The sequence below is a fragment of the Haliotis cracherodii genome, unplaced genomic scaffold (genome assembly GCF_022045235.1).
Source record: "Haliotis cracherodii isolate W230 unplaced genomic scaffold, xgHalCrac1.p SCAF_12, whole genome shotgun sequence".
Taxonomy (NCBI): domain Eukaryota; kingdom Metazoa; phylum Mollusca; class Gastropoda; order Lepetellida; family Haliotidae; genus Haliotis; species Haliotis cracherodii.
In genome coordinates, this window is record NW_027266267.1 from 44,490,596 (window position 1) to 44,515,942 (window position 25,347).

Below are 25,347 nucleotides of genomic sequence, written 5' to 3' on the forward strand. Positions count from 1 at the left end.
ACTTGGGCAATGGTGATGATGATGATAACTTGGGCGATGATGATGATGATGATGATGATGATGATGATCACTTGGGCAATGATGCTGCTGCTGCTGCTGATCACTTGGGCAATGATGATGATGATGATGATCACTTGGGCAATGGTGATGATGATGATCACTTGGGCAATGATGATGATGATGATGATCACTTGGGCAATGGTGATGATGATGATCACTTGGGCAATGATGATGATGATGATGATCACTTGGGCAATGGTGATGATGATGATCACTTGGGCAATGATGATGATGATGATGATCACTTGGGCAATGGTGATGATAAACATTCTCACATCAACAATAATAATAATCATTATATGTAAACCAATTCTCAGCTCACCAACAAGAACATTCTCCACTCCATGGGGAGAGTCCTGTCCAAATGATGATGTACAACATGTGTGGTACTACTGCTGCAGTATTACTGATGAGCTTGTCTCTCTGTTTCAGCGCAAGTCCCTGGAGCAGGAGTTGAGTAGTGGTTCCTTCCTCCTCCTTCCCCTCCTCCTTGGAGCCGTCTACCTCGCCTACAACTACCAGAAGGTGGGCGGCACACTCACGTCATAGGCAGCAACACTCGTGTCGCTATAGCCTGCTTCTACTCCTAGAGACAACTTGTGTACACTAACATGGACTTGCTGCAGTCATAGTAGTGAAATCCCTTTGTCAAATGGTCATGATCGTTTTAAAGGCGATGTGCTAAAATCCCTTTGTTAAATGGTCATGATTGTTTTAAAGGCGATGTGCTAATATCAATTTGTTAAGTGGTCATGATCGTTTTAAAGGCGATGTGCTAAAATCACTTTGTCAAGTGGTCATGATTGTTTTAAAGGCGATGTGCTAAAATCACTTTGTCAAATGGTCATGATTGTTGTTAAGGTGATGTTTTAAAGGCGATGTACTAATATCACTTTGTCAAGTGGTCATGATCGTTTTAAAGGCGATGTGCTAAAATCCCTTTGTGAAATGGCCATGATCGTCTTAATGTGGACTTACAAAATGGTGTGGCGCTAAAATGTCTTTGCATAATGGCTTAGGGTCTTAACATGGAATTACAACAGTTGTAGGGACCACTGCCCCAAAGGTGCTGGCAAATTAACTCTGACCAGAGACTTAACTTCAACAGGCAGTATTAAGACAACCTCAGTGGTCCAGTGGTAGAGTGTGTACCCAGAGAGTGGAAGGTCCGGGGTTCGATCCCCAGCCGCGTCCTACCAAAAGACGTGAAAAGATGTACTTATTGTTACCCTGACTGGAGCTTGGCATTAAGGGGCTAAAACAAAGAGTGGTCAGCTCGGAGTCAGTATACTGTGTCTGAATGGGATATTCATGTTAAACTGTGGCATGGTATCTCAGTGAGCTAGCATCAGTTTGGACTAGTACAAGCAGCCACACACACACACACACACACACACGTTCATGCACGTCGCTATGTTAGCGCAATAATCTTGGACGCAACGTTAAACCCCATGTCACCTCATCTCCAACTAAGTCTGGGTAGACGGATAGTTTGTTTTACAGTTGTGACTGGGGGCGGTCGGGTAGCCTAGTGGTTAAAGCGTTCGCTCATCATGCCGAAGACCCGGGTTCGATTCCCGACATGGGTACAATGTGTGAAGCCCATTTCTGGTGTCCCCCGCCGTGATATTGCTGGAATATTGCTAAAAGCGGCGTCAAACCATACTCACTCATTACAGTTGTGACTGAAGCCAGATCTAAATGTGTTCCGGGGTTGTGTATGGCGTCTCTACAACTCCGGCTTTCTCGCTGCAGGTCCTGCCGTTCATGAGTCAGGGCATCGACCAGGTCCAGAGCATGATGAAACCTCCGCAGTACGACGTGATGACCGCCACGCCCGAACCCATGCAGGACATCAGCGCCGCCGCCGCCGCCAGGAAGAAGGCCAAGCCTCGCAAGACATGATCGTCATGACGATAGGAATCAATCATTTATGTTAATCATGTCCAGGCTCTCTCATGAAGTTGTATCATTATTCTGTAGATGTGTGGAATTCTGCATGTATGAAAGTCATGTGAAAACTGGGCTGTCGGTGTGAATTTTGCCCAAATTAGAATATGTTCACAAGAAGTATATTCATCCATATTTTAATAAAAGTCTCCTTTAATTCTAAATTAAATCTCGGGTTCGCCCAGATTATGTTACTAGGTTTGTAAGCACAATACGAGCTTGTCGGATTCATTAAAATGGTAATCGTCCAAGATCTGCATCATTTCGAGCTTTCCTCCGCTAAAAAACCATCATACGACTGAAATACTGTTAATAGCAGCATTAAACCAAACTCACTCACTATTTATAACATTTATGTCAGAGATTGATGTAACTATCCACGCAGAATTAGTATAGCATTATGTTGATGGCAGTCATTGTGATTATTTCACAACCAGATCTTGTGAGAGCGAGTGTGAGATGTCGAGGAGTTTTATGTGGAGCTCTTTAGGGCTGTAACCATGGTAACCATTGACAGGAATGCCTGTGTTACAGGACAGCTTGTGTATAGCTTCCATGATACTTACAGGGCAATTACATACCCCTTCTGTTTCTGTAAAATAATCTATAGTGTACACCAATCTCATTAAAATCAGATCTTAGTTCTCGCCATCGCTAAACAAAGATCTGAGGGCATCCCAGTATGGGTCACGTCAGAACGACCTGTCATCCAACCAATCAGAGCGTCGCTTACCAGATCATGAAAATGACAGTCGAAATGTGTTTTCTAATCATGCAAACTCGAAAACGTTTACACGGGTAGTCCGAACGACAGTTACAGCCCGTACGACTGATTCCGTCAAAATTATCGTCTGCCTCTCGCTTCCGTGGGATAAAACATTTGAACAGTGTTTTCTATTCATCCAACCTCAAAAAAATTAACAGAGGGTATTTCGAACGATAGTTTGAAACTAGTGTCGTAAAGCTCAAGAAAGCTGCCTTCTGATTGGCTAATGTCGATTTCTTGTCAGTCATTTCATTGGTCGGTTAAAGTTCGTGAAAGGTCGTTCTGACGTGACCCGCTATGGGGTGTCCTCAGATCTTTGTTTAGCGGTAGCGAAAACTAAGATCTGATTTTAATGAGATCGTATTGTAGATCTAAAAATGTGGACTGTCATGTTAATTTTCAGTCTCAGAGGGGACGCTTATTACAATTACAGATTGGTCTAGAAGTTGGGGGCTATTGGTGCTGGAAGACCTCCTTACATGGGGTGACATTGCATTGTAGAATATTGTTTTCCGATTATGTACATGAGGTCCTTTATGAAGTTTGCAACATACTTCTCATAATGTGAATTCCATTGTTGGCGACTATGCTTGCCATAAAAGGCGACTATGCTTGCCATAAAAGGCGACTATGCTTGCCATAAAAGGCGACTATGCTTGCCATAAAAGGCGACTATGCTTGTCGTAAGAGGCAACTAAGCAGATCTTGTGGTCAGGCTCCTGACTTGGTTGATGCATGTCATCGATCCCAATTTCGATGATTGATGCTCATGATATCAATCACTGGATTGTCTGGTCCAGACTCGATTATTTAGAGACCGCCGTCATGTAGCTGGAATATTGCTGAGTGCGGCGTTAAACAATAAACCAACTAAAACAACCATTGTTGTTGCACCTTATTTGATGTGTGGAGTTTTGATGTGGTGTATCTTGATCTGACTGTTGAACTGAATCAGAGAGCCAGATAATGTGATTTTTGAGAAGTGTCACCAGCATTTACTGGACCAATCCCCGGAGGTCAGTAGGGTATGGTTAACACATGTATGACTTGTTATTTGTGTTAATATTTAACCATTAGCATTTAATTGTTGAAGATCGACATCTTTCAGATATTTGCACATGGGTATTCATTGTTTTGTACATTATGATCAATAAGGATTTGACAGTCTAGTAAGTGTAGAATAGTCGGAGTGGAGAACCAAGAGAGTTCTGGTAACTCTAGCCTACCCATTGTATCTCTTTTTATCATCCAAAACTTGGATATCGCTTGGCTTCCACAGGAGATATCACTTGGGTGAAATGAAGCGATATCTTCCAGTAGATACCACTACGTATTAAATTACTTCACAATGCTTTGCAGATCATTGTGACATCATTGGTTACCATGACGTCACAATGAAATGACATCACTAATCTCTCTGCCACTGAAGCTGTCGCCATACTATTTAGACTCCAGCTGTTGGTTATTACTGTTTACAAACTGAAAAAGTTGAATAGTTTGGGATGAAAAATAGAATCACACCCTTTATCTTCAAGCTCACATATATCAAGGTAATCGGATCGGTAATCGATCGGATGGTCAGGTTCGCTGACTTGTTCAATGCATGTCATCTTTCAGTCTGTGACTTTGAGTCCACTTGCCTGAATTCGAAGCAACATTTTCAGTACTTTTTAGTGTTGTCATATTGCATTTTGTTAGCTGATCTTACTAGACCGAACAGAATGTTACCTGACTTGGTCTTCGGACCAGTGGCTAAAGTCTCAGACTGGACTTCCATGTACCTATTTGGGCCGTGGATCCTGGGCTCGGTGTGACCAACAAACTCTCTGACCACTTGGTTACCCACTACTCGATTCTGATTATAAATCACAATTTTGGGTAGCAGTGTCCGAAATAACTGCCTGTCTGGGTGCCGTGGCTGGTAACTTTTCTGTGGGCTGCATGGAATTTCCTCCACCTGCCCGACTGTCTGACCGATAATTTTAAGCCAACTTAAGTATTCAGTTTTTTTGTACTCCCCATAGATTCTCAAGTGGGTGTTAGCGTTATTTCAACTGAATCAAGATGCGATTTATAATGTCTGAATGCGGGCAGGTAACTTTGAAGATGGGCAGGCAACATTGATGGGTCCCCTGCCTGATTGTCTTGTTAGGTTTTTAAATTATTCCAAACATTGAGTAGTAGCCCTTCTCTGAGGAAGTAGTGATTTGTTATGAAGTAAAAGTCCTTTTGAATGTATGTGCTTAAAAACATATTTTGAGCACTCTTTGTGCCATTGATGTGCTTTATACAAAATGTCTTATGCATGTCTTATTATAAGGGTAAAGCTATTTTTCAGGGCATTATTTTTGCAGAAGTCCGAGGTATTCCGAAAAGGCCGAGGGCTTATGCAAATGATAATGCCCTGAAAAATAATGTCACCGTTATTATAGCTAAAATGGATGGAATTTGTTATAAAAAAAAAAGAAACAGCAATATCGGTTTTGAAACATTTACTGCAATCAACACGAATGTCACTGACCCACATTTGCAAATATGGAAACATCATGGAACAAACAAGATGATGTCACTATTGAACGTGACGTCACCTATCCCTATCCTATGATGTCACCTAACAACCGGCCTGTGTGAGGTGGCCTGATCAAAGGACAAGTGTGTGTGTAGCCGGAGAGCATGTATATTGTACAGTTGTATCATAATCAGTGTTTCACATATTTATATGGATGTTTGTTGATGTTCTGGTAGATCTTGCCTCCATTGGATGCGTTGTTTATGAGGCTGTGTGAATCACATTGAAGCTCATGATTATTGGATCACTGGATAGTTCAGGGGTGGTCAGGGCTTGGGTTTCATGTTTGAGTTAGGGTTGGAAGTGATTAGGGCTTGGGTTTCATGTTTGAGTAAGGGTTTTTAGTGATCAGGGCTTGGGTTTCACATTCAAGTAAGGGTTTTTAGTGATCAGGGCTTGGGTTTCATGTTTGAGTAAGGGGTTTTAGTGATCAGGGCTTGGGTTTCATGTTTGAGTAAGGGGTTTTAGTGATCAGGGCTTGGGTTTCACATTCAAGTAAGGGTTTTTAGTGATCAGGGCGTGGGTTTCACGTTTGATAAAGGGATTTTAGTGATCAGGGCTTGGGTTTTACATGGGAGGAAAGGTTTTCAGTGATCAAGGCTTATGTTTGTGACAACAGGACAAGGTAGACGGATGTACTATGTTGTATATACTTATCACCTTTAGCTCACTAATCAGTTTGTACATGAAGATATATTGAATAGATGTTGTGTGATGAGACCCGTGTGAGTTCATCGGACATTTGGAACCTAGATGTAGCAGCCATACTGGCCTCATGTTCACAAAATCACCCAGCCACATTCCTCCATGTATCGTACGACTCTCAGTTTATCACCCAACAGCCGCGTGTCTCTGGAAAATTTGAACAAAGCATGAAGGGTGATGCACTTTCATGTCCCAAGTGACAAGGTTTTCCTACAGCTACACTCACCTACCCTCAGATGAGTCAGGGTGACCTTTGTTTATGTGGCTTTTAGATGAGTTTGTGTCCATTGCCAGATGTTGGAATTCAATTAGAGCATTTAAGACCTGTTTGGGGACATTTGTTATATTAGTATATTCACAGATGTGACACTCCCATTCAAGCCCAATGCTGTCAGGACGTGTTTTGTATGTTTTTACCAGGAGTGAATGTTGAGTTCTACCATGACAGCAGAGACCGGGCATGTTAAAGACAGACCATGTAATTTTCTAGGCTGGGATTTTTTGAAGCAACATGATGTCTTTTAAGTTTCTGACTAAGGACATCCGAACTCCCAAACTTTAACATGGACTTACGATAGTGATAGCGCTAAGACGCTCGTAACTCCCAAACTTTAACACACACTTACAACAGTCATAACGCTAAGACGCTCGTAACTCCCAATCTTTAACATAGACTTACGACAGTCACAGCACTGAGATGCTTTGTGGAATGGGTGTCAGGCCCCTGGAATGTTGAGAGTTCACAGATTCCAGAGGGTGAAAGTTTTGTTCCTCCCTCACTTTGATTAACAATCATGAGATTGCCAACCCCACCTACCTGAATTCCGAATACTAATTAACCCAAATCTCAAAAGCGCTGCAAAAAACCTGTAATTTAAATTAAGCTACTGCAAAATTATAAAAAAATAAATGTAGGGACATTATTTATTCTTTTAAATGTTGAATCTGTGTATCAAATACAATTTTATTTACATCCCGTGTAACCCTAAGTCCCAAATACCCTCTAAATAGACTCCTGAATCCTGGGTACCTAAAAGTGAGTTGGCAGCCTCAATCTTGTCGAGTCATCCACACCTGATTCATTAGATAATGCTTAGTCTTTGATGTCTTGACAGGTCTTTCAAGGACAATTTCCTCCTAAATGTATATAATATACTGAATGTTTTGTCAATAGTTTTGATTCAGTGAAGAATGTCATCCTAGACTTGTCAACCCCCAGGCTTCGCTATGGTTCCTGTTGCCATGGTAATGGTTAGCTCCAGGAACGTTGTGCGTGTATGTATGGAATATCAATAAACATATATCAGTGATCAGGATTGGTGTTCTGTTTTATCCATTCATATAATTGTCACCCCTATTTTGCCTTTTACGCCCAATTAAATCTGTTTCGCCAGATAATCAAGAGTGATTATTCTGTGGCATTGATGTTTTATATTTCCTCTGAAGTCCCAGGGGAGTGAGGGGTGCCCAGTCGTCTAAGGAGCTGCAATTCGCTGTGCAGAGTTGTGTCCCTTGGGCAGGCCAGAAACCTATGATTGTGGGTTCGAAGTCCGGTTCGCCCTGATTATGTTTCTAGGTTTATCAGAACCATACCCGTGCCCGTGGGTTTCACAGAAGTAGTAAACGTCTGAGACCTGAATCTCTTCAGGCTTTCCTCCCACATTTGGCTGACATGCCGTGATATAACTGGAATTTATCCATTCATATAATTTTCCGTTATTTTTTCGTTTACGCCCAATGAAATCTGTTTGGGCTTATAATAAAGACTGGTTATTCTCTGTTGATGATTTCTATTCTACCATACACAGAAGTAGGGTACATTTAAACGTATTTATTTAAATTGATTGTGACTAATAATGGTACAAACATTGGTACAACCAGGATACAATACAGTGGTAACGTCCGGGGAGTTTATACAATACTTCAACATACATACTGATACAGTTAGGAACTGTTCTGGAAATGATCGTAGAAATAACATCTGGCCTGGTGCTAGTGACGGGGAAAATCCTCAAGACCTAACTATGGTTAAAGTCAATGTAAGACATCATTCTAAGTAAGGGAATTGTAATCTATAACATACTGATGAGGTTAAGACATTACCAGATACAAAAGGTACAGGTTAGGGAGTAAGGTACCAATATTGAAAGAGAAGAGTTGTTTCTGGCAGAGAGAGAAGTGGAAAGAGACGTTTCTGGTAGATAGAAAGGGGAAGAGGTTTCTGTCAAATGAGAAAGCGGCAAAGAGTCATTTCTTGGAGAGAGAAAGGAGAAAAAAAAGTTGTTTCTGGCAAACATGAAAGCGTCAAAGAGTCGTTTCTAGCAGATGAGAAATCGACAAGGTGTCGTTTCTGGGAGACAGAGAAGCGGGTAACAGACCTTTCTGGGAAATAGGGAGGGCAAAAAAGAGTCATTTCTGGCAGATAAGGTGGCAAAGAGTCGTTTCTGGGAGAGGAAGGAGAGAAAAAGTCGTTTCTGGCAGATATGAAAGCGTCAAAGAGTCGTTTGTAGCAGATGAGAAAGCGACATAGCGTCGTTTCTGGGAAACAGGAAGGAGAAAATAAACTCGTTTCTGGCAGATAAGAAATTTGCAAAGAGTCGTTTCAGGGAGAGGGGAAGGAGAAAAAAGAGTCGTTTCTGGCAGATGAGAAAGCGGCAAAGTGTGGTTTCAGGGACAGAGGAAGGAGAGAAAAAAAAGAGTCGTTTCTGGCAGATAAGAAAGCGGCAAAGTGTCGTTTCAGGGAGAGAAGAAGGAGAAAGAAGTCATTTCTATCAGACAGTGAAGCAGGTAAAAAACGTTTCAGGGAGAGAAGAAGGAGAAAGAAGTCATTTCTATCAGACAGTGAAGCAGGTAAAAAACGTTTCAGGGAGAGAAGGAGAAAGAAGTCATTTCTATCAGACAGTGAAGCAGGTAAAAAACGTTTCTGGGAGATAGGAAGGAAAAGGAATCATTTCTGGCAGAAACAAAAAGTCACTTTAGCCATTAAGAAGTTGAAAGAAAATTGCTGTGATAATTTGAAAATCAAAGAGAAGAGTCGTTTCTTATTAATTTGGAAGAAAATAGTCGTTTTGTGCCAGTTGCTGACAGATTGGTATTCAAAGAAATTTGGCTCAGAATATAGGCTCCGATCACCCTCAGAACATTGTCCACGGCTAAGTCTGCTGGCTGATGCCCGAATGTTATCCAGTACATGGTATGGTTGTAGTGACACTGACGTGCTGCACGGTGGTGACGGGGGCCCTGTACCTACGTCTCCCACAGCGGCGTCAATTCTGAAAGAAAGAAGGAGCAGTGAGGACGAGTCTTCATGTGAGGCCTGCGTCGTGTTTGACTCAGGTTAAGGGGAAACACATTGACAAAACAATGCATAGGAATAACTAAAACACGACATTCTACCATGAATTTGGAATTTACTCGATTCTGATTGGTCAATCAGAGGCTATTGAATAATAATAATAAACCCCCTCTGATTGAATTAGCTGGTTTGACGGCCGCATCACCGCGGAAGCTTACATTCATAGAATAGTACTATTTTCAGTCATTGTCGGTAGGCATATTTAAATAATTATATCTACAATTACAGGTTACAAAATGCTCAGATGCGGTTACTACAATATTCAAAGGATGGGTGGCAATACTTTTCGTGCAGAAAACCACGACAGAAATCAACAAAGGGAATGTATTAACGTTTTGGAGACAACAGAGAGCTTGGAATTTTGGCGCTTTTCTATATACGACAGTGACGTCATATCTTTGCGTCACAATGAGCTATATGACGTCATAATGGTGACGTGCGATGTAGAGCGAAAGCCTTGCAAAACTTGCTTTGTTTTCTTTAGGGATGCCCACCTCATGTTAGCTTACCAAGTTGCCGTGCTTTTATACTTTCAATGCCTGTCATATGTTCGAGTGAAGTATTACGGTGTAAACAAACTGCTTGAGTATATACAGCACCATATTTTGTTCGGTGATTCCGTAATTCATCGATGATGCAAGGCTTTCGCTCCACATCGCGCGTCACTATTATGACGTCATATCGCTCATTGTGACGCAAAAGATATGACATCACAGTCGTATATAGAAAAGCGACAAAATTCCAAGCTCTCTGTTGTCTCCAAAATGTGAATACATCCCCTTTGTTGATTTCTGTCGTGTTTTTCTGCACGAAGTGTAATGCCACACATCCTTTGAATATTGTAGTCACCGCATCTGTGCATTTTGTAACCTGTAATTTTAGATATAATTATTTAAATATGCCTACCGACAATGACTGAAAATAGTACTATTCTATGAATATTAGCTTCCGCGGTGATGCGGCCGTCAAAGCGATCTTAGCACTACAACTATTGTAAGCCTATGTTAAAGGATGGGAGTTACAATCATCATAGCGCTAAGATCGCTTTGTGCAAGTGTGCCCAGGTAACCTAGCTCTACATTGAAAACACAGTATGTTTATCTCCTAATTATGTATGCTGTATGCACTTGTTTAAATACTGGAGTTCAGACCATGGCAATGAGGTGAGTGAGTGACTGAGTGAGTGAGTGAGTAGGTGGGTGAGTGAGTGAGTGGGTGAGTGAGTGAGTCAGTCAGTCAGTGAGTCAGTCAGTGAGTCAGTCAGTGAGTGGAATGGGTGTTAAAATATAAATAGTAAAAACGGTGTGTCGGTGAAAGAACTATCAATCAACAGCCAATCAGGAAACAATTTTCCGTTAGTGGACGCGGCCCGTCCTTTTCGGCTAATAGAAACATAAACACAAAATGTATTCCTTGGTTTGTCTATCTAATACCACAGAATCACTAACAATGTATTTATTTAAAAATAGACTTGGAGCTATAAACGTAAAACCGGCGTGCATACTGCGTAATCCGCCCAGCTAAAAGTGGACGCCGGTTTTGCGTTCATAACTCCATACATTCTAAAACATTGTGAGGTCAGTTCGTATAAAAACTTACGTCAACAATAGGAACATCACATACAGCATCATGAACACACAATGTGGCAACAATACAAAATCAGCGCCATCGTCCAGTGCGATAATGCAACACAAACTCCGCCCATGATTCTAATATCAACCAATCAGGAACTAGATATCCGGTGATGTGCGTGGCCCCTAAAACAAATAGGCGAAACACAATACAAAATAAGCGCCATCAATCAGTGCAATAATGCAACACAAACCCCGCCCATTCTAATATCAACCAATCAGGAAACAGCTATCCGGTGATGGGCGTGGCCCATAAACAAATAGGCGCAACACAATTGCTTGCTTAACCAATCAAATGCCACATGATCACTTCCACTTGATCAAGTTTTGTCATATATTATTTAGTATCCCAAATACCTAAATTTGCAATGCATATCTTGCCATGAGCACAACTGCAAGTTGTGAGAGCAATAGATCTTATTAGTTTGCCTTTGTCATGCTTGAAACATCAAGTAAAGGCTATGTGCATAGTTTAGAAAGACAAGGTCTACAACTTTGTTAAACAAGTACCGATCAATTCGACTTAGTTGAACTCATATTGTTGATGTCATCTGTGGGACGGGCCTGTCCTCATCTGGCCTACACCTCATATCGCCTACACTACTATCAAAACAAATTTATGGATGAGTGCACATCACACTTGTACCCTTATCCCTTAAGTAAAATAAACTCTGATAACAAAGAATGTAAATGATTATTGATACAAAGTCTCATGGCACCACCCACTCCAATCTGCCTTCTTGACCATCTATCTGCTGTCTCGATCTTCTTGAGTTCTTTGACAAACTGGAAGATGTTGGGATGGGCTCTTGGCATTCTCTTCTTCAGGCCGTTGTGGAAACCTTCAAGATGGTTGTTGGAGCGTGGACCGGTGTTCTCGTGTTGAGATATGAGGTGTTGGCCAGATGAGGGCAAGCCGTGGGACGCCTACCAAGGTCACCAATCAGCTGTACAAATTTTCCCGCTATTCAGACACAAGGGAGAAAAACTCTATTGCGTTTGACCCAATTTCCTAACGTTCGTGACAATTTCTTTTCTTAATTTATATTGTATTTTCGTTCTGAACTTCGTGAACTTCATGCGCCATTGAAGCAGACTGCAACCGGTTCCGGCATAACGTGATATGTGAAACATTAAGTATATATTTCCTATCACATATTGTGTTAAATCACTGGATACATCAAGCTCCTTCCCAGCGCGTGACATCTTCGTTACACTCTCGGTAACATCGCTGCCACCAGTGTGGGCGCCGCCATTACAATAATCTTAAAATATGCCCTTTAACCCCAAATGTAGGAACGTTCATACTTTTGTTTATGTCTTTGGGAATGCCATCATAGTTATTTTTGAAAAGGTTTACGACTGACCATTTTTTTCCAGATGAATTTACCTTTTTGTTTGTTTAACCTGATTGGTTCGAGATTGCAGACGAACAGAAAAATCTCCAAACTTTCCCTTTACATTCTTACTATACCAATTACATGATAGTTGAAATGAAATAGAAGTTCAAATTGGCAGACAAAGGAAATAATGAAGCTGGGGTAAAAGTATTTGTCAGTCATCACTTGTTTGTATAAATAACGGTCGGTCGGTTGCGATTTCAACTCCAAGCATGGTTGTAGACACCTATCACTGTGGGGAGCTTTGACTGGTGGCCGCGATAGTATTGAAAGCTCCGCGAACGGGCTATCGCTGCGAGGAGCTTGTGGATACATACACATATTACAAGGGTTGAAAGATGGAGGACCATTTTCTCAACTGATTTGTCAGTCAAATCCAGATGACGTCACTGAGAACAGTACACGTTGACGGCATCCATTGTTCATGTCATGACGTCACAAATCGATACTGATGCTTTATACCAAACATTAGGGGCGCGTTGCAAGCCACGAATCGCTTAGAGAAAGCAAATTAATCGCTCATCCTGGGGTCTGCAACAGTTTGAAGCGCTTGCCCACTCTTCCAAAATGGCGGGCCAACTACCGCTTGATTGCCTTGACGTAACGAAGAACGTAAAAGAAGAAGCTCGATGACGAGTTGATGAAATTTACGACTACTTAAAAGATGTGGGGTAGACCGAGGATGATGGGGTTTCAGCTGCCTTTGTTCATTTCCTCGTTGACCCAGTCAAGAATCTCTTGTTCCGCTGTCAAAGTAAGCCGCCATGTTGGTTTGAGAACGAAGCGACCTCAGCTAGCGATTGTTGCGCTTGCAAGCGACTTAAAGTCGCTGTACATCGCCTGCAGGCGATTGGCGCTTTGTAACGCACCCTAGGAGGAATTCAGACATGTTTTAATGTATGACTGTCATTTTGTCATCGTTCTTCGTATTCAATCTGTATATGCCGATGCCACTACGTATGTTTATATCTAAGATAGCTACGCCATAAATCGCAAAGATCAGCGAAGAACAATGACGAACGAAACGTGGTTTATTTTACCATAAAACTCGTTCTATCATGACGTAATTTCTGAAGATTCAAACATGCTCTCGCAACTTGATGACGTCGTAAATTGGACGCCGTTATGTTTTAGACAGATGATTCTCGTGAGATATCCCCTATAGATGTAGCTAGGCAGCGCAGATGAGTGCAATGGCCGAACGATCTCATTCAAATGTGGGAGAGGTGAGGTGAGGTGAAACGTCGCGTCCAAGATTATTGCAGTTATATAGCGACATGCATGTACGTGTGTGTGTGTGGCTGCTTGTACTAGTCCGGACTGATGCCGATTTATAGTGCTAACTCACTGAGATACCATGCCGCAGTTTAACATGAATACCCCACTCAGACACAGTATACTGACTCCGAGCCGACCAGTCCTTGTTTTAGCCCCTTAATGCCGAGCGCCAGACAGGGTAACAACAAGTACCATCTTTTAACGTCTTTTGGTATGACGCGGCCGGGGATCGAACTCCGGACCTTTGGCTCTCCAGGCGGACGCTCTACCACTAGACCACGGAGGCGGTCCAAATGTGGGAGAGATATGACAACCCGTTTTAGGAGAAAAGCTGCATAAAATGGACGTGAACATTGTGAGAATATCCGGGAAAAAACGTCATCATTAGTTATATACGGGTAAATATGTTTGATGCTTGTACATTCTATTAAGAGTGAGTGAGTTTGTTTTTACGCCGCTTTTAACAGTATTCCAGTTATATCACGGCGTGTCAGCTTAATGTGGGAGGAAAACCCCAAGTGATGCAGGTCTCAGACGTTTACCACTTCGGCGAAACCCACGAGCACGGGTATGGTGCTGACAAACCTAGAAACATAATCGGGGCGAACCGGGATTCGAACCCACAATCATAGGTTTCTGGCGTGGCCAAGGGCCGCAACTCTGCACAGCGAATCGCGGCACCTTAGACGACAGGGCCACCCGTGCACCTTTTAAAAGGCTGTACAAAATGTTGATATCTCGTATAAGAAATAAACGACGAGTGGAGTTGTTTATCGTACAATACAACACTGCGGGGAGAATAAATCACTCGGGCAGCACTGCAGTGTTTTTTGGTACGATTAACAACCCCCACTCGTCGTATAACCTTCTTGAAAGTCGGCCAGGTGGCGCGGGACTGACACCATGCGTTTACGAGGGACAGATGGTATGTTAGATGAAACATTTCTTCACTAATCCCGGGTTAAACACACATAAAGATGAATGGGAAATGATACAAATTCGCATACGATGGTCATACTGAAAACACTGAGAACGAGTTAGTCGCCATAAACAGAAAAGACCTTGTTAGAAACAGCACACGTGTCATTCTAGGAAGCGCACACAAGTCGTCTGTAGAAATGGAGCACAACAATAGACTATCTTCACGTAAGTCTGTAAAATAATTTAAATACGCGTACAGTGAAACCCGAACAACCCGAAATAAATAAATAAAAGAAATAGAAACAATATTAAAGTGATTATGAAAACATAACATGGAGTGAGTTGGGTTTAACGTCGTTTTTAACATTATTCCAGTTATATCACGGCATGTCAGCTTTATGTGGGAGGAAAGCCCGAAGTGATGCAGGTCTCAGACATTTACCACTTCGGTGAAAGCCACGAGCACGGGTATGGTGTTGACAAACCTAGAAACATAATCGGGGCGAACCGGGATTCGAACCCACAATCATAGGTTTCTGGCATGTCCAAGGGACGCAACTCTGCACAGCGAATCGCGGCGCCTTAGACGACTTGGCCACCCGTGCCCCCACATAACATGGAAAGATGTTGTGCATGTTATTAATCTGCTGTGCATTTTATTATTCTGCAGTGCATGTTATTATTCTGCTGTGCACTTTGTTTTAGTTCTGACAGGTGTTAGTTCAATATTGCATACCTGTCAGTTTTACCTGAGATTGCACCGGATGTGACGTCATCACTTCCACAGCCCATTGCTGTGCTCTATTTCTAAACAGTAAAAGAAACAGGATATTGAACAGGATAACTGTCGGACATGACTGAGATGGAACTGCAGCAAAATACATAGGAATCATACCAGGTCTGATAAACAAATCACAGGTTTCAAATCAGTGTAACATACCGATGATTCAAGCAACCGCGCCACCGCGGTAGGAAGTATGTTTAAGAAAAGACATGATCAAACCCAAGTAACAAACTGACAATCTGCAACTACAAGAAAATTCCTATCATGTTTGGAAAATTTGAAAGTTTGAGTGTAAACGTTCGGATATACAAGTTGTTTTCTCTTCAGAAGACTCGGAGAGTCGTCTAAGTATTAGGGACCGACCATTTGATATTCTGTTGGTGTGTGTGTGTGTGTGTGTGTGTGTGTGTGCGTGCGTGCGTGGGTGTGTGTGCGTGCGTGCGTGCGTGCGTGCGTGCGTGTGTCCATGTGTGTGTCCGTGTGTGTATGTGTGTGTGTCCGTGTGTGTGGTGTGTGAGTGTCCGTGTGTCCGTGTGTGTGTGTGTGTGCGTGCGTGCGTGTGTGCGTGTGTGTGTGTGTGCAAAACCAGATATTTTTAAAAATTAAAGCTGTGAGACAAAAAAAATTCAAGAATTTTCGGAGACAATTTTTTTTTTATAGACGCCCCTCCCCTACCCCCCAGAATAACAAATAATACATATTATCAATGGTTACCATGCAAGCGAGTTAAACATATTGATAACAAAGCATTATTTGATTATATGTTTTAGTTGTAGGGTTAAGACCAGTACTTACATAATCCCAGTCAGCAACATAATCGAAAACCAATTACCTTCGCATACAATAGAAAAATACCCTTGCCGTTACGAAAGCCTAATGGTTCCACTTGCATCGAACAGAATATATCGAAATTTCGATTTTTGTCTCGTAATGTATAATTATTTACTCGAAACTTTCATTATTTTCTCCTAATTTCAAATATTTTCTCGTAATGTCGATTGTTTTCTCGAAATTCCGAGTTTTTCCTCGTTATTTCCAAAAGAAATTCCAAGACAGAGACATGCCATTTTATGTGAGACCACTATGAAAAAACGCGATCGGTTCCAAGTTAGTTTTTCAGGTAAACGACATGCCTCAAAATTTACTTATGAACTAATTCCTAACTAAATTCATATCTACACATTATACATTGCGGTATTAATTAATGTTATCAATTATTCCTAATTGTGAATGCCGATATTAAAACCAAATATTGATGTGGTATACCAATATTGTTTTCCGTTTTGTATGTATTGTTCGTAGTCAAGCTTTATCGCGGCGGTCGCGGCCAAACCATTTTGAGATTCCGAACACACAGTCACCAACCGAGTGTGACCCCCTCCCCCTCACCCCCACACACCCCCACCCCCACACACCCCACCCCCACACACACACCCACACCCATCCAATTATATCACTTCTTGCTTATTCTCACATACACTTCAGGGTATGGTAAAAGTCACAGACGTGAAACATCCAAATGATTGGAAAAACCAGAACAACTCACTAGGCAAGACTATAAATATGTTATTTGTTCATCTATTGAAATGACGCTTGTGTTGTAATCGTATGCGATTTACTAAAAGTCTAACTTACAAGTAGTATACAGGCGGTTTCTCAGACAGCGTCACCTTGCAATTAAGGAGGACCTCTGACATAACGTGTGCGCCACAATGTGACACCTGACGCCGGCGTCTGGATGGCAGGTTTATAGGGAAATATTACTTCCATCTGACACAGGTCACATAACACAGATAGCAGATGGTTTGGTTACCTCGTGAGTGTGTGTGTGTGTGTGTGTGTGTGTGTGTGTGTGTGTGTGTGTGTGTGTGTGTGTGTGTGTGTGTGTGTGTGTGTGTGTGTGTGTGTGTGTGTGTGTGTGTGTGTGTGTGTGTGTTCTCCATAATATTAGTCTTTTGCATACCTAATACCTTAGTCTACAGTCTGACAATCCATTTGTGGGCAACACCCCCACCCCCAAGCAGCCTGACACGTGTGTCGGTGGGCGTGGCTTACACTTACCCCCTGCGTCGACACAACACAGCCCCATGCTGCCCTCGCCTACAGTCTGACACGTGTATCGGTAGCTGTACCAGTAGGACGTCCCGCCGTTCTGTGGACACTGTCTGTACCAGGAGCAGTAGAAGGGACTGCCGTTAGACTGCGTCAAGGGGGCATAGTTGTTTTTACAGATCATCTGGTAATACCAGGCGTTGTTGCCATTTGACGATCGCCTTGTAGTCGGGGAATGTGAACTTGTCCTCGTCCTTGACCTTTGCTGATTCTGTCTGAAAAGTTCATTGCTAGATTAACTAAACCAAACATTTCAGTTAATGTAAAGATCCCCGGCTCGTGGTGGTTATTGATGATCAAATAGTCATTCCTGCTGAAATAATCGCATGGAGATTTTTTTATAAGCAGGATAATATTTCTTCACTTATAAACATCAGACAGACTCTGCAATTAAAAATTAACATTTCGTTTTTTAGTTTCAACAAAATCAGTAAATGCGCTATCGTCTGACCGGATGTCTGGTCGATCACTTGATTGTCTGGTTTGTTTACATGCCGCCGCCGCATGGCAGGAGTACTGTTGTGTTCGAGAAAGGCGGTGGCTTTGACCTCGCGGGATTGACCTTGAAACTAATACCCTCACTTATCCATAGTTTCCAAACATATTCAAGAAATCAGCATTAACGCAGTCAGTGATGATATATATGGACCAGACAATCCAGTGACTGACATTGTGAGCAAAGATCCACGCCGTCAGAGTAAGATGACACGCAATCTACCAAGTCACGACAAGCATGGATGTTTGACCCCCCCCACCCACCCCCCTCCCCTCCCCTCATGGTATTCACCTGCCCCAGGAGGATCCGCTCCAGGAGTTCCAGCTCTTCCAGGTGTTGTCGCTGCGTCTGTTGGCCCACCTGTTGTCGGAGTTCCAGTAGTCGGAGTTACTTTTCCACGTGTCCACCCCTCGCTTGGCCCCCCACTGGTTTTGGTTGCCATAGTTCCATCCCCAGGTGTCTGTAGACTTGGTGTCCCACCGGCTCCATGGCTCAGGCTCCGTGTTCCAGCTTGACCGACGGACGTTGTTCCATCCTCCCCAGGACCACGACGACGACGACTTCCGGCGTCCGAGAATCACCGAGTCTGAGTCAAGTTAATGCTTCATTTATATCCAATAACACATCTACAGATTGTATACTTCCCGGGGAGCTGAGAATGGTTGGTTGGTTGTTTAACGCCGCATTCAGCAATATTCCACCTATATGACGGCGGTCTGTAAATAATCGAGTCTGGACCGGACAATCCATTGATTGACATCATGAGCATCGATCCACGCAAATGCATCAAACAATCAGCAAGTCTGACCATCCGATCCACTAAGTCGCCTGTTAAAAGCATGGGTTGCTGAGGATCTATAGTCTTTTTCGAATCGCAACGGGAGAAATCTTCAGAAGGAAATGGCAGCTGCGATCAGAACAGTCCTTTATTTCAAGGGGAATGAGGTTGAAACATTAATAACTTTGAATACACGTCGGTGTATAAGTAAGTACGTGAAATTAGTGTCGTCAGGAAACTCGGAATGTTTGTGTTTTAAGGATAGACCTGGGATATGCCTCGTCATTCTACCCAACCAGAGCCACACCTGTCCACGACGTGCAGCCAAGGCGAAGTGGATGGCCTCCAGCAACACACACGGTCATCAGGGAAACGATAATATCACTCCTTACTTTACAGTGTTGACCAACGTATAACTCAAGTTAACCTTATTTGACCAATGTTAGCACATGTTAACTGATATACGCCATACGTCGGTTAACCTAAGTTGCCCGTACCCTCTGAACCCCTTGACTGCGGTACCCTGTGAACAAACATGTGGAAGCCCCGGTGGCTGAGTGCGTTAGATCGCTGACTTTGTGTGCTCGCGATCAGGTGCCTCACTCTGGCAATGTGGGTTCGAATCCCGGACGGGACTCAACCCCAAAAAGTACGAGAATCTGTACTTTACTCAGAAAGTTTAATCCCAATTATTACATTTGTTGCGCTACTCTGGTTAGCACCCCCGAACTGACGTCATCGTTAAAGCTAATTAGTTTAATTTCTTCATTCAATCATGAATAAAAGAAGTTTAATGAATATAATTAACTATGTATTGACAGTATATATGTATTCTTATATGCGTCAGGGAAATTTAACGTTCGATTGGTGAGATGAATACTTTAGATTCAATAATGAAACTTTGATGATGATTTTGAATCTTTGATGTTCCATGCATTATTTGAAGTTTCTTGTCGTTTTACATGCATTAAATAGAAAAGGTAGAATGGCACATTATTCAAGCTAGCGTGTATCTCCGTCCTCTGTCAGCCATTTTGTATTTTATCCACAGGTTGTAATTTATACGTTCTATTTCGGGCACTGCCCTAAGTTACGTCTTGATTAACGCTGGTAAACTTAGTTTGAATCTAGTCAATTCTGATTGCCAGAAATGTGCTAACATCGGTTAACTCGTGTAGCCCAAATTTAAAAAAAACAAATGCACGTTCGTTTTGTTTTTGTTGTTGTTTAACGCCGCACGCAGCAATATTCCAGCTATATGACGGCGGTCTGTAAATAATCGAGTCTGGACCAGTCAACCCAGTGATTGACATCATGAGCATCGATCCACGCAATTGGGACAGACGCACGTACAGTTTGTTGTCTAGTAATACTTTCGGGAAGTATAGTACAATCAAATGTGTCTATATACCGGGGTCTATAGGACCTCAAGTAACGATTGATATCACAGCCAGCTTTAGCTCAGGGTGTACCGAATTTCTAGCACAGCGACAGTATCGTATATCCGATATTCACTTAAACAGAGAATCATATGTGTGTTATATGTGATATTCGCTATAACATACGCTATTTTGTCATTTCCGATGCTGACAGGAAAGTAGTATCGGAAAATAGAAAGACTAAGTAGGGTGGTATTAAAACATACTGTCCAACATAGCACCAGCACTTATCGGTCTTAATGCTACATTTCTACAGGAAAAATGCAATGGCTTAAAGAACTTGTTGGAGACAAAGGTGGATGTGTTGCACATATAAGCTGCGTGACAAAAACTTAAAACATGAACATTTCCAAAAAGTGATTTACTATCTAACGATTCATTTTAGGTCTTGACCAAAAATCATGATATCCACGCAATTAAGATTATTTACCATACAACATCAGAACAGAAGTAAGGCACATTTACCTAAAATTTATGATAAAAGTACTGTTCTGTTGTTTACCGTTAGGTAGCGGAACAATGGCTCAGTGGTTAAAGCGTTGGCTCGTCACTTTGAAGACCCGGGTTCGATTCCCTAATGGCTACAATTTACGAATTTTGGGAACGGTTACGGCTGGGATGTTCGTAAAACGGCGTAAATAATCATTCGCTCACTCATTTCGTAAACATTGTAAAACTTATTGGTAAACAAGTTTATGTTAAACAAATAACTGTACTTACCTACTAATGCAAGCGAGCAAGCTAGCAAGATAATATGTTGCATGGGAAACTCCATCATGACAGATTCGCCCCTTGAGGCCCGACTGGCAATTTGTGGCACTTATGGGTTGTCAGGCAGAAAGTTCTGCATGTCGGTCACGTGTCACGTGCAGTGGCGAGCACAGTCGACCACAGCCACCACAGCTCCTGTCATGTACGGTTATGTCACAAGCCTCCACTGGAATCATGCAAGCATGACTGGTATATCATATAAAGGAAGTCATTTTGCTGGTGTATGTTTATGTGTATGTTTCGAGGTGTGTTCTGTTGATTGCACGGGCAGGTTTGACGACCTTGTGCAGGGAGTAGCACTTTTTGTGTGTTTGAGTGAGTGAGTGAGTTTATGCTTTACGTCACATCGGCAATATTTCAGCCATATCGTGACGATGTGTGTTTGAAAACAGCCAGGGTTCGTCTCGGGTAAAGAGCAAGACAATGATTCTCGGTGCCATCGTGTCGGGTCCAATATTGTCAGTTCTTGATAAGCACTGTTACTCACATCAAATCTTTCATGTGAACTAGCCCTTTCAACCTGAATCTAGATTTAGGACCGCCTCCGTGGTCTTGTGGTAGAGCGTCCGCCCGGAGAGCGGAAGGTCCGGGGATCGATCCCCGGCCGCGTCATACCAAAAGACGTTAAAAGATGGTACTTGTTGTTACCCTGTCTGGCGCTCGGCATTAAAGGGCTAAAACAAGGACTGGTCGGCTCGGAGTCACTTTACTGTGTCTGAGTTGGGTATTCATGTTAAACTGTGGCATGGTATCTCAGTGTGCTAGCACTATAAATCGGCATCAGTCCGGACAAGTACAAGCAGCCACACACACACATACATGCACGTCGCTATGTAAGTGCAATAATCTTGGACGCGACGATAAACCCAATTTCATCTCACCTCACCTCAGACCCGTGAAGATACGGTTAGAGACCTAGAATAGGTCTTCAGCAACCCATGCTTGTCGTAAGTCGACTTTGCTTGTCATAAGAGGCGACTAACGGGATCGGGTGGTCAGGATCGCTGACTTGGTTGATGCATGCCATCGTATCCCATTTGCGTAGACCGATGCTCATGATGTCAATCACTGAGTTGTCTTTTCCAGACTTGATTATTTACAGACCGCCGTCATAAGGCAGGATTATTGCTGAGCTCGGCTTTAAACAATAAACAAACAAACAAATTCTTATTGTTCAAGGTATTCTTTGTCGTCATCTGACGAAAGTGAATTCTGTAGGAGTGAGTTGGATTTAACGCCGCTTTTAACAGTATTCCAGTTATATCACGGCGTGTCAGCTTAATGTGGGAGCAAAGCCCGAAGTGATATGGTGCTGACAAACCTAGAAACATGATCGGGGCGAACCGGGATTCGAACCCACAATCATAGGTTTCTGGCGTGCCTAGGGGACGCAACTCTGTATAGCGAATCGCGGCGCCTTAGAAGTTTGGGCTCTCACGACCCCCTATCTCTGTAGGAAGTAATCAATATTTATCTTAAAACCACAGTGCCGTTTTTGTTACGTTTGAAAGTTTATAAATGTCCATGGAACGCTGTTTTGAAACAATTCATCTTCCATCTTGTTTATGGCAACGTCATCTCGTCATCTCGTCATCTCAGTGTCAGATTCCAGGTAAAATTCTGCCAGGTGAATGTACTTTTAGTGGCAGTGGAAACTGTTAAAAAAATGTTTGTGGTAACTGTCAATGGCGGCAGGTGATTGAACTACTAGTAAATAAAACCCGAGAAGATCCGGGGTAGAATAGGTCTTCAGCAATCCATGCTTGTCGTAAAAGGCGACTAACGGGATCGGGTTGTCAGGCACGCTGACTTGGTTGATGCATGTCATCGTATCCCAATTGCGTGGATCGATGCTCATGATGTCCATCACTGGATTGTGTGGTCCAGACTTGATTATGTACAGACTGCCATCATGAAGCTGGACTATTGCTGGTAGCGGCGTTAAACAACAAACAAACAAACTGGTAAATAAATATCAAGTGCTGCAGCGAGTGGACATTGCCAGAATTGTTTTGGACTATAATTAGAGTTATCTGCCCTTGGTTCGTACATGACCATGAGAACAGAGAGCCCTCATTCAGGACATTCAACAGTAGATGTTGTGTAATATGTGCTAATTATTGTTTCACGGGACCTCTGATATGCGTAGACCGATGCTCATGATATCAATCACTGGACTCTCAGGTCCAGACTCGATTATTTACAGACCGTCGTCATATAGCTGGACTATTGCTGAGGGCGGGGTTAAACAACAAACAAAATATTGTTATCACGGATTTGCAACCTTTTGAGTCGCGAATATTTAAGTTTTCTTCTTAGAACTTATCAAATCCGACTGAAACACATTTAACGCTGTGTCTGTTTAAAGCAAAATGGATTTGGAGAAAGATTATCATCAGAGGTGTCCTCAAGTACACCTGGTTTAGTATACAGTTGTCTGTTTGAAGACCACTCCATTTATTTAATTGAATTAAGGAATTAAAAAAAATGACTACATTACAAGAACATTCGTAGTCTCAAGCTTTCGACATTGGTAAACTGTAAATTTAGCCGCGCTAAATTGAATTTGGAACCGAACGCGCAGCTTTAGGTCATCGTCCCGAGGCAAGGGAGTTAACTGACTGATAACGAATTTGGCTGGAATTTCTAGGTTCGATCGTAGCGCCACCAGTGGCTATAATGTCCCTTTCTTACCCCTCCTATTGACCAATCAGATCCCCCCTTTGATGTCACGTGCATTTGCTTCAAACAAAATGGCGGCGCCCTGCAGTCAAGACGATATGATCGAAAATCAAACTATATGTTGTGATAAAACAGGTCTTACTTCGCGAAGTGCATCAAATCACTTGAGCGCCTTGAAAAATAAACATGAAAAGATTTGGAGAATATCTTTTGAATCTAGGTACTCGGTACGCATGCTTTGCAAATCCTGCAATCCACGGAAATCTGCACGACAGTTTACGAACCGGATGTTGATTTCGTAACGCTATTTTAATTGGACTATGCATGGACTCGTTTGTCCATCCAAAATATAACTCCATAATTCCAGCCTAGTTCGGCAAGGGTGGAAAATGGACTTTTATAGTCCGTAAACTCCCTTGCCACGGGAAGATGGATATTTCAAATGTTAAATTTAGCGTTATATTTAAAACCCACTCATTCACACCATTATATTGTGATGGTAGTCAATGCATATGTTTGATTCTCAACTCAACAAACACGTGCGACATGCGTGTGGCAGTTTATGCTTGAGTGAGTGAGTGAGTGAGTGAGTGTGGTTTTACGCCGCTTTTAGCAATATTCCAGCAATATCACGGCGGGGGACACAAGAAATGGGCTTCACACATTGTACCCATGTCGGGAATCGAACCCGGGTCTTCGGCGTGACGAGCGAACGCTTTAACCACTAGGCTACCCGACCGCACCGTTTATGCTTGAAACAACACTGCAGTGATGTGCTGGTCAATACAACTTTTACCGGTAACGCAACATTGTGCTTTCGTTGTTGTTCAAGTAAGAACAAAATAATTTCATTAATTTGTGTTGTGGTTATGTTTCATCAATAGAAATGTTCACCAAACTGTTTCTACTTCTTTTGTTGACTCTTAATTCGTCATCATGTTGTGTGATGCGATGACGTCACCACTGCTAAATACCCCAAAGTTACATCCGGGTGAATACCACAACGTTTCCATTGACCAATACGTTTTGAACATCGCTAATTAACATTGACATTACGAAATTCAATTCATTTCAGTGGATGATATAATTATGTCCATTATGAAACACGTTTGTTTGTTTGTCTTACGCTTCTAGCCCCAACCCCCTTTGGTAACTGCGGCATGGTATCTCAGTGTGCTAGCACTATAAATCGGCATCAGGCGGGACGTTAAAAGATGGTAAAGTAAAGACGTTAAAAGATGGTACTTGTTGTTACCCTGTCTGGCGCTCGGTATTAAGGGGCTAAAACAAGGACTGGTCGGCTCGGAGTCAGTATACTGTGTCTGAATGGGGTATTCATGTTAAACTGCGTGGTATCTCAGTGTGCTAGCACTATAAATCGGCATCAGGCCGGACTAGTACAAGAGCGAACACACACACGCACGCACGCACGCACGCACGCACGCACACACGCACGCGCGCAAAGTAAATACGTTAAAAGATGGTACTTGTTGTTACCCTGTCTGGCGCTCGGCATTAAGGGGCTAAAACAAGGACTGGTCGGCTCGGAGTCAGTATACTGTGTCTGAATGGGGTATTCATGTTAAACTGCGTGGTATCTCAGTGTGCTAGCACTATAAATCGGCATCAGGCCGGACTAGTACAAGAGCA

General features: G+C 42.5%; 2 protein-coding genes across 2 annotated transcripts in view; one reads left to right on the plus strand and one right to left on the minus strand.

The window, feature by feature from the left end:
• Positions 1 to 2,949, plus strand: part of LOC139458454 (BOS complex subunit NOMO1-like) — a 43,834-nt gene extending 40,885 nt beyond the window's left edge. Inside the window, exons 30-31 of the mRNA XM_071239894.1 lie at positions 493 to 585; positions 1,816 to 2,949. Of these exons, the coding sequence (XP_071095995.1) occupies positions 493 to 585; positions 1,816 to 1,965 (243 nt within the window). The 3' untranslated portion in view covers positions 1,966 to 2,949. The remainder of the gene's footprint in view (positions 1 to 492; positions 586 to 1,815) is intronic.
• Positions 2,950 to 15,410: 12,461 nt separating this feature from the next.
• Positions 15,411 to 21,022, minus strand: LOC139457947 (uncharacterized). Its single transcript, XM_071239289.1, has 4 exons — positions 20,965 to 21,022; positions 18,319 to 18,613; positions 17,481 to 17,746; positions 15,411 to 15,442 (listed from the first exon to the last, which is right to left on the minus strand). The coding sequence occupies exons 1-4, from the start codon at positions 21,020 to 21,022 to the stop codon at positions 15,411 to 15,413; spliced, it is 651 nt and encodes a 216-aa protein (XP_071095390.1).
• Between the last annotated feature and the right edge of the window lie 4,325 nt (positions 21,023 to 25,347).

Coding starts and splice junctions, on each gene's coding strand:
- LOC139457947 (XM_071239289.1), bottom strand. CDS start 21,022: ATGATGGAGTTTCCCATGCAACATATTATCTTGCTAGCTTGCTCGCTT. Junction 18,614..20,964: donor TTGCTCGCTTGCATTAGTAG/GTAAGTACAGTT, acceptor AACTTGACTCAG/ACTCGGTGATTCTCGGACGC. Junction 17,747..18,318: donor AGCGGATCCTCCTGGGGCAG/GTGAATACCATG, acceptor TGAACTTTTCAG/ACAGAATCAGCAAAGGTCAA.